Source organism: Microplitis demolitor, chromosome 8 (genome assembly GCF_026212275.2).
Source record: "Microplitis demolitor isolate Queensland-Clemson2020A chromosome 8, iyMicDemo2.1a, whole genome shotgun sequence".
Taxonomy (NCBI): Eukaryota; Metazoa; Arthropoda; class Insecta; order Hymenoptera; family Braconidae; genus Microplitis; species Microplitis demolitor.
The window spans coordinates 6,904,083-6,914,386 of NC_068552.1; the positions used below are offsets into that span (position 1 = coordinate 6,904,083).

The following is a 10,304-nucleotide window of genomic DNA, read 5'->3' on the forward strand; positions in this document are numbered from 1 at the left end:
AGCTACCAAAGGACCAACTCCTCAAGTGCATTCCACTACTGCTAAAAGATAATGCTTTACTATGGTACAGAAATAATAAAACAAACTGGAGAAGTTGGGATGACTTCGTAGACCAACTGAAAAAGTTCTACTTACCAGCAGACATTAATGTGAGGTGGGAAGGAGAGATCAAACATCACACCCAGGGGCCTAAATAAAAAACCAGGGAGTACATTACTGCGCTCCAAACAATGATGAGACGCTATGGTCAAATGGGTGAATACAGTAAGATAGATAGATTATATTATAACTTAAAACTAGATTCTCAACACTATATAAGGCGGAGCGACGTAAGCAACGTACAAGATCTCATTAGACTTACAAACGACTACGAGTTTTAACACAGGAAAAAGCCTATAAACCTCCATCGCAAACACACAATACCCTAATGCAAGATGTTGTATATAAGCCTATTCAGAAAAAGAAGCCCGAGGAGATCAGCCCCATCAGTCCTACGTCACAAGGAAGTCAACCCAACCAACCTTATGTACCAGGAGAGTCATGCTGGCGTTGCAGGTAAAGGGGCCATTTCAGCCACAATTGCCAGAACCCATGGAAAAGGTTTTGTATCAGATGCGGGAAGCTGGACGTATTTTCAAAAGATTGCACGTGCCCAAGGGCGGGAAACGGGCAAGGGGCCGGCAGGAACGCTGTACCAACTGTCAGGCCCCAGCAGCAGCATCAACAACAACAGCACATGGGCACCAGAACCTTTCATCCAATGGCAGCTGAGAACAATCTACAGGCACGAGCAGTACAGAGCCAACAGGAACCACAGAGTCAGCAAAACATGTTGCGATTGAACTGTACGAAGTCACTAATAGCCAGCCAACAATAGATGATGCATGTGAAAAAACCAGAAACCACTATTTCCAAAGACCAGATGATCGTTTATATACTAATGTTAAAATTGAAGGTAAAATAATTGTGGCTTTAATTGATTTAGGGGCCACCAGATATCGTATTGCGTACTCTAGTCGAGCTTTAAACAAACACGAGATCAACTACTCAACGACAGAAAAGGAGTGCCTAGCTATGGATTGGGGTCTCCGGAAGATGCGTCACTACTTAGAGGGCTATCAGTTCAGAGTTGTAACTGATCACCAATCACTCAAGTGGCTTAAGTCCATTGAGAACCCAGCGGGAAGGCTAGCACGATGGTCTCTATACTTACAACAGTTCGATTTTGACATTATTTATAGGAAAGGTAGTCTCAATAAAGTTGCAGATGCACTGTCAAGGGCACCACAGGAGGGAACCGAAGAAGAAGAAGAGGCGTTACAAGAGACAGTACTGGAAGTGGAATTGAAGCAGTTAGATCCATGGTATCAGCGGTTAGTCCAAGAGGTCAAGAAGGCGCCAGAAAAATACCCAGCGTTCGCGATCAGGGGTGATCGCCTGTACAGACACATGCATCACACTCTCAACTATAATGAGACAAGACGCATGGGAACTATGTGTACCACATAGTCTCAGACAGGAAGTAATTATAGAACACCATGATGACGCCACATCAGGACACCTAGGGGTGACAAAGACCATAGCAAAAATTGCACGTTCATACTACTGGTCCCGTATGCAACAAGACATAAAAAGGTATGTACTGGGTTGTGATAGTTGTCAACAATTTAAGACGCCACAGCAGAAGCCTGCAGGAAAAATGGGAACAATCAACGCCACACGGTCATGGGAGATAGTGGCCATGAACATCATCGGACCAGTCACGAAATCTTCAAAAAGGTTCAGTTATCTACTAGTGATACAGGACAAGTTCACTAAGTGGATCGAGCTGCAACCACTAAGACAGGCGACAACAGGACCTATAGTCGAAGCTTTTAAGAGCAAAGTAGTATTAAGGTTTGGTAAACCTCGGATAGTTATAACTGATAACGGTACGCAATTCACAAGCAATCTGTTTACTAATGCGTTACAGAGTTTCGGGACCCAACACATAAGAACATCACCATACTCACCATAATGCAATCCAGTGGAGAGGACAAATAGAGTGGTAAAGACAATGATTGCCCAATTCATCAGCAACACACAAAGGTCATGGTCCAATAAACTAGACGAGATCGCTTTCACATACACTACCGCAAAACATGAAACGACTCAATTCACTCCAGCATACCTCAATTACGGTCGTGAATTGGACTTTCCAGCTACAGTGAGGTCAAGACTCGAGGCAGAAGACACAGTGGAGGAACCATACGGCATACAACACCGAGTAAATCAGCTACAGGAAGCTTACGAGATAGTACGACTGAATTTGGCAAAGGCATTCACTAAGCACTGTACTTATTATAACAAAAGACGAAGGGAATGGGTCCCTAAAGTAGGAGATATCGTGGCGAAGCGCGAGTATCTTTTATCAAGTGCAGTAGGTCAATTTTCAGCTAAACTAGCTGCAAAGTATACAGGTAACTACAGAATAATTGAAAGACTGAGCCAAGTCATGTTCACCATCGAGGGTGAAGCCGGCGATATACACCGCCCACACATAAAAAATTTAAACTTGTGCTTCAGATCAGAACCACCAGAGGTCGATGAAATCAGCTTTTAGAACAAGACAACCATAAGATTGAATCAGCGAAGTGGCGACAGTCATCTGATTGGTGCACGCTCACCGATGGGAAAAGAGTGGATATCAATCAGAAGCCACGACCCGAAGTGGAAGGGGCAGCATGCAACAGACAGCATAAAAGAGGGGACTCAACGGCGGAACAGTCAGTCTCAGTTCATACTTCAACAGTGGAGGAACTCGTCAGTTAAGATGAAAAATAGTCAACGCAAGAAGAGGGCTCGCAAATACCAGTCATCTTCATCATCGTTGTCGTATTCGTCATCGTCGTCGTCGTCATCGAACTCGTCGTCATCAACGACATCATCATCGGCCCCAGGATCAAAATCGTCACCACTCAAAGATGTCACCAATAAAGGGGCGAATAAGAAAGAACCAAAGACTAAGGGTAAGAAGGTAAAAGTAACCCCACCCACTCCAGAAGAAACTTCAAAGGTACCTTAGGTACCAAAGATGGGGAAACCCCAGTTGAAGACGGTCAAAATTAACCGAAATAAACTCAAAGAACAGCGAATCTAAATCCAGCCCAAAAATAAAAAACCGGAGATCAATATTTTGGACTACCCTCGACCAACATTCACTCAGAAACGACGACCTAAAATTACGCAGATGAGTTCTGAAGGAAGGGCAAAACTCCTGACTACAGCATCCCAACCATCAAAGAAATAAGGGAAAAAAGCTCTAACACCGAACAGAGAAAAACACGTGAACGAGACCATCGAGGCAGTGGTAGCAGGCCAAGGGGATATTGTTCGGAAAGTGAAAAAGCCCACCAAGAGAAGCAAACATAAAACTGAACAAACTGAGAGTAGCGAGACAGGGGTACAAATAGATCCACGAGAGTAGAGTGGCAAGCACTGACTGGTAGTGGTGAACTATTTCCTGCACTACATTTTTGTTATATTATTCTCAAAAGAGAAAATATCATTTTTGGATTAACCAGCAGTCTTCCCCATGGATCGTGCAAAAAAAAAGAATGTACTGGTGTAGGGGCATCTGTTACACATAGGTCACGCAGCGATCGATTCCGGGATTAACAGCCAGTGGATACTGGGGCTACAGTCTACAGCCTGTGGGTATTGGCGTTCTCGGTCTACAAGCCAGTGAGCACTGGCGCTCCATCAACAAGACTAGTGGACTCGCTCCCCAGCTACAGCCGGTGAGTACTGGCGCTCCCGGTCTACAGCCCGTGGACACTGGAGTTGCAGTCTACAGCCAGTAGGTACTGGCATTCTCCATCCACAAGCCACTAAAACTTTTACACTTTGTTTTTGTATCGTTAAATCTCACTGATATCAAAAATGCAAACTTAATATCCAAAATTTGGACTTCAAAACTTTTTTGACTGGACTATGGTTACCATATGATCACCAAGCTGAGCTTCTCACAACATTTGATTTTTTTTACATCTATTACGAATATTTACTATTTCCAATTTTTTATTAATGACATTTTTAAGACTTTTCAAGCCATTTAAATAGAATTGCTTATTATTCAAGTCCACAGTAATTGATTCAGTTCTGAATTCATTATTACATGAGTTACATTTTTCAGTGACAATATAGGATAGTGCACCTATTAACAAATAATCTTTCATAAGACTGGATATGTTAAATTTCCAGTCTAATATGCCTTTTTCAATTGGGCTTATTTCACTTAGAATTTTTTTTTTTTTTATATCTTTTTATTATTGCACCTAATTAGTTGAATTATTCCAAAAATCGGAAAAATTCACTGTCTGTGAAATTGTCAATATATTGATAATAATCAGGCCAGTTTCGATATTCAACAAGTAAAGATTGAGTGATAGAATCGTAAGGACACGTATTTTTGACGTGAATGTTTTTATTCTTTGACTAAACGACTGAGCCAATGCTACCATTCTTTAGAAGCGGCACAGTATTAGTGTCTTCCGTAGTTTTATGGAGAGCCACGATGTCGGGACATGATCGCAAATATTTACCTCTTCGAATGGATTTGTTCCTTTTTTCCCATACATCTTTTACATTGAGATGATTATAATGATCAAAGTTACTATCTTCTGATTCGGATAAGTCAGTCTGGTGTGTACAAGGTATATTTACTTGGCTTAAATGATCTCTGAAGGGAATTTTTTGTTTTATTAATGTTGAGTCGGTACTGGAATTTATTTTCGAATCATCTGAGCTTACTGTAAGATTTTTTTCCATTTTATAGCTGATATTCTCTTTATTTTCAAGTGATAAAGATAAATTGATACTAAAGTCTACTGGTCCTTCAGATTGCTTAGTATTCGATAAATAAGAACTTTCATCACCGGAATTATCTGAACCATCAGTTTCTTCTACAGATTTTATTTTAAGTTTTCTTGCCACTGTAGTAAATCAACCTGATACTCGTTTAATTTTTTTTAATAGTGGTGAAGAAGATAAAAGATCTTCTACATTATTTTCCAATGCTTTATTCATTTGACGGTTATTTTTTTTTTTTTTGAGAAATTTAGTGCATGTAAAAGTTTTGTTGTTCCGTTGATGTATCTCATGTACATTATTAACAATGTTCAGTCACGAGCTTGATTAATTTAAATCAAGCTTCGTGCATTTCCGCTCGGTTCGGAAGAAGCCGAGCTCGCTACTGACTGAAGGTCAGAATAGTGCCGGGTCACTCGCTATTTGGGCCCGGCACATACAATTTCTAACTCAGGATCGTGTCAAGACGTCCTGAGAACCCGCTACAAGCTGACCGATCACAAAATTCGTTTTATATTGGTCAGCCTATGAGAGAGCTCGCTATCAACTGCTACCTTTTGGCGCGCTTTTAAGCCAATAGGAAAATTCGTTATATGCAGCAAGGCTGCCACGTCGACACCAAGCTTCTCGACGACTCAACGACGCTACCATCTTTTTTCATTCTATAACGTGTCTTTGCTACTTGCAACCTCGTGCTTGAACCGCTTCGCTTATTAATTTGTGTGAAACTAAATCAAATCGCTACGCTAAATTATCCTCAATACTTAGACAGTACATCAAGGCTGCTATTTATTGAGAATAAATAAATTGTTCTTGTGACGATAATTAATTGTTAATTAATTATCATTGAAGTAACCGCTACTGACCACGTGTCAATTTTTATACGTGAATAAAATAACTGAGTTGCATTCGCTATCGCGTATAAATTTATCTAGTCGCATTCGCTATTGTATATAATTCTCATAATTTTAAGGTGTAAATCAGTGTAAATAAATCTATAATTTATTTGGTAATAAAATTTGTGTAATTTTTTAATTGTTTTAGTAACCTCGCCTAAACCAGATCCATTAGTTTATTCGCTCATTTTACATTTTGGTCCTTCGAGCCGGATCTGGCGAAATTTAAACAATTAAAAAATTATTTTAAATTAAAAATCAAAAAAAATTGTGAGAAAAAAAGTGTAGTGTCAGTTCTGTGTCGTGGAAATCGCTAAGTGCCGTGGGCATTGCTGAGCACTGCTAGAGTGCTGCCCAGGGTGATCTATTTTACACACCGGTGTAAAAAGACTTTTAAAACAGAAAAGATCGAAAACTTAGCGTCAGTTTCACGTCATCGCGTCCATTTTGTGTGCCACGTATTAACAAGATGACGCCGAAGCTCAAATCGCTCTTCAAATGCAACGCATCGACACGATGCGCAATATGTCCAACCGCTTGACTGACGCTGTACTCGCTACCCAAAGTGCCGCCGCCATTGACGCTGAACTCGCCATCCTGACGGATTTGTGGAACCGCTTCAATTCGACTCACAAGAGGCTATACGAAGACGTACCTGAGATCACTACCAACGAATATCATACAGGTAACGCTTATGAAACCGCTAACGTTGCTTATACCTCTCTTAGAGTGAGACTCAGCGCTGCTAGACCCGCTCCAGAACCTGCTCATGAAGTTCAGCCCGCTAATCATGATCAGACCGCTTACTTTGGTGGAGTGCACAAGTCTAACTTGCCACAAATCAAGCTGCCAACTTTCCAAGGGTCGTATGACGAGTGGGACTCGTTCAAGGACTTGTTCACGTCACTAGTCATCAATGAAGATTCGCTAACTGGGTCTCAGAAGATGCATTACCTGAAGACGCAGGTAAAAGGTGAGGCCGCTGCACTACTCGCGAATCTCCAGATCACAGATGACGCTTTCCAACCCGCTTGGGAGTTGCTGAATACTCGCTACACAAATCCACGTCGATTGCTCGATATGCATATCGATGATTTGCTGGATCGCCAACCGCTAACTTCACACTCTGCTGCTGATTTGGATGCACTGTTACTCGCTAACAAGAAATCGCTGGACGCTATCGCTGCATTGGGAATTCCAATTGGTGAGTTGGACCCCTTTTTAATTCGCTTGACTATTCGCTGTTTACCTTCAGATTTGAGAGTAGAATGGATGGCTTCGCTTGGGTTATCCAATGAGTTTCCCACTTACTAACAGCTGCACGACATGCTCAAGGCCAAGGTTTGTGCGTGGGAAAACTCAGAGATTGGCGCCAAAATAACCTCTACACAATCTAAGAGTGCTAGTGAAAAACCACCATCACCTAAGTCTTACGCTAAGTCAGCCTCTACAGCCAAGCAAGTTAAGTTTGGAAACAGTCGATCCGCTACCTCATCAACGCCATCTACATCTACTGGTTCCGCTAGTTACGTCGCTTTCACTCCCAAGGACCGTACGAGTGAACCGGGCATGTGCCCAATCTGCAAGGAGAAACATTTCGTTCTCTTTTGCCCCAGCTACCAGAAGGCGTCGCCACTGAACAAAAGAACTATTGTTCAGCATTACCGCTTATGCTTCAACTGTTTGGGACGCCACCGCTACGCTGATTGCAGAACTAAACAAAAGTGCCGCCATTGTAATCAGCCACATCACACGTCGACGCACCTTGACGATGGTGCTGCCGCTAAACCAGCACAGGACGCTCCTGTAGGTGACCCAGGTAACAAATAGTTCCAATTTTGGTAACTTTTGGTTTGAATTCGCTAACTTAGTCTGCTTCCAGCTCATTCGCTCAATGTTTTACTCGCTACCGCTATTGTTAAGTTGAATTTGCTAACAGGAAGTACATGTACAGCCCGTGTACTTATTGATCAAGGATCGGAGTTATCCTTCGTGACGCATTCGCTAATCAAGAAGCTGGATATTCAACTCAGTAAAGCAGCTGTACCATTACGTGGAATTGGTAATGTGTCAGCTGGGCATTCGCTTGGGTCATGCAAGATGACGCTGCATTCGCTACACAACAACGCTTCTATTACCATCCAAGCTCATGTGCTTGCTCTATTGACTGTAAACTTGCCGTCATTTACGCTAACTAAAAAGAAGAAATGGCCGCATATAACTGGGCTACAACTCGCTGATCCAGACTTCTTGACATCACGACCTATTGACATCATTCTGGGTGCAGCACCAGCTGCACATATAATCAACGCTAAAATACGAAAAGGAAGTGACAATGACCCAATCGCTCAGTCAACATCGCTTGGCTGGATCATATATGGATCTGTGGACACCGCTACATCAAAATTGACCGCTTATGGTCATCATGTCGCTGTTGATGATCAACTACAAGACTTGTTAAGCAAGTTTTGGTACCAAGAAGAGCCACAGACAGAATTCGCTACACGCTATACTGAAGAAGAAGAAGAGTGTGAACAACACTTTGTCAATACACACTACAGACAGTCTGATGGTCGATATGTCGTTCGCTTGCCGCTTAAATCTTCGCCAAGTCAACTGGGTGATTCGCTCAGAGTTGCACAATACGCTTTGCTACGTCTTCGCAAACGATTGGAAGCTGATTTAGTCTACAAGAAGTTGTACCTCGACTTCCTGAAGGAATATGAAGACTTGGGACACATGAAACGTCTGAAAGTAAAGGAATTACCACCAAACAGCTACCTGTTGCCTCATCATGGGGTTCTGAAAGAGCAGAGCACTACCACCAAGCTCAGGGTGCTATTCAATGGGTCCTGGAAAACTACATCTGGCGTATCTGTCAACGAGATACTTCATGTGGGCCCAAAGATCCAAGTTGACATCAGTGATGTACTTATTCGCATCCGCTGCCATCGCTATCTCTTTGCTACTGACGTTACAAAAATGTTTCGTCAAATTGCAGTTGACAAGGAAGATCATCATCTACAGTGCATACTCTGGTTTGACGAAGATGACATCCCAATAGTATTTGCACTCGCTACTGTTACTTATGGAACAACATCGGCTCCATATCTCGCTGGAAGAGCACTCTTACAACTCGCTGAAGACGAAGGAAATAAATTTCCGAAGGCTGTCGAACCGCTAACTAACACACGCTATGTTGATGACATCTATGGAGGTGCAGATGAACTCGCTGAGGCAATCCAAGTTGCTCTCGACACAAAAAATATGTGTGCCACATGATGTTTTCCGCTTGCCAAGTGGGCAAGTAATTCAACTGAATTACTCTCTCAAGTCGCTCCAAGTGAAACCCAAGAAGATACACCAAGAGAGCTTGGGGATACTACAGTAAAAGTGCTCGGGCTAACCTGGAATTCAACACAGGATAAATTCCAGTTCGGCTATTCGCTTCCAGAAGCATCACCAACAACTAAACGCACAATTTTATCTGAAATTGCTCGCTTGTTTGACCCACTGGGTTTCTTTGCGCCGATCATCGTGAGAGCCAAGATGTTCATGCAGAAGCTCTGGCTGCAGAACTTTGACTGGGATGCTACGCTATCACCGTCGCTTCTTCAAGAATGGAATTTGTTTCGAGATGAACTACATCAGATCTCGAAGATTCAGATACCTCGCTGGAATCATGTAAAAAATGGTGTATCAATCGAATTACATGGATTCTCTGACGCTTCACAACTCGCTATGGCTGCTGTAGTTTATCTAAAAGTTACTGACGCTACTGGAAGTTCCAATATTTCGCTAGTGTGTGCCAAAACACAAGTTGCACCACTAAAGCCTATAACTATACCAAGAATGGAGCTCAATGCCGCTGTCTTACTCGCTCAACTGGTACTCTACGTCAAGAAGGTTTTGAAACTTGAAAACGTTCCAGTTTTCATGTGGACAGACTCCGCTGTATCCTTAACGTGGATACGAAACAACCCAGCTAGATGGAAAGTCTACATTCGCAACAGAGTTACCAAGATTCAAGAATCGCTACCAAGTGTCAACTGGGATTTTGTTCCTGGGAAACTTAACCCAGCTGACTGCGCTTCAAGAGGTCTAACAGCAGCCAAACTAGAACAGCATTCGCTATGGTGGACGGGACCAAAGTGGCTCAGTCAATCAAAAGATAACTGGCCATCTTTTGCTATCCCTACGCAGACGGTATCACATCTTGAAGAACGTCCAGGTCTGGTTTTTACCATCTTCAAGGCAGATTCACACCCGCTATACACGCTACTAGAAAAATTCTCTAAGTTGTCACCATTACTTCGCACGCTTGGAATCTGTCTTCGTGCCATCGCTAAATTTAAAAAAGTGCCACAGTCCTCACTGGACACACCACTCTCTACAGTTGACCTGGAACTCGCTAAGACTTTGCTGATCAAGTATACTCAAAGTCAGTACTATTCGCAAGAGCTGAAGCTATTGAAAGATGTTGATTCTCTACAGCGAAATCATCATCTCGCTAAATTGATTCCATACGTCGACTACAACGGAGTACTCAGAGTCGGCGGT

The 10,304-nt window shown here is 42.5% G+C and overlaps 2 protein-coding genes across 2 annotated transcripts; both read left to right on the forward strand.

Moving 5' to 3' along the window:
• The first annotated feature begins 2,668 nt into the window (after positions 1 to 2,668).
• On the forward strand, positions 2,669 to 3,064 carry LOC103574290 (corepressor interacting with RBPJ 1-like). Its single transcript, XM_008553699.1, has one exon. The coding sequence runs from the start codon at positions 2,669 to 2,671 to the stop codon at positions 3,062 to 3,064; it is 396 nt and encodes a 131-aa protein (XP_008551921.1).
• Positions 3,065 to 6,269: 3,205 nt separating this feature from the next.
• Positions 6,270 to 7,058, forward strand: LOC128668461 (uncharacterized). Its single transcript, XM_053741530.1, has one exon. The coding sequence runs from the start codon at positions 6,270 to 6,272 to the stop codon at positions 7,056 to 7,058; it is 789 nt and encodes a 262-aa protein (XP_053597505.1).
• The last annotated feature ends 3,246 nt before the right edge of the window (positions 7,059 to 10,304 follow it).

Bases quoted from the DNA above. Each gene is read 5' to 3' on its own strand.
- LOC103574290 (XM_008553699.1), top strand. From the start codon at position 2,669: ATGGGAAAAGAGTGGATATCAATCAGAAGCCACGACCCGAAGTGGAAG.
- LOC128668461 (XM_053741530.1), top strand. From the start codon at position 6,270: ATGTCCAACCGCTTGACTGACGCTGTACTCGCTACCCAAAGTGCCGCC.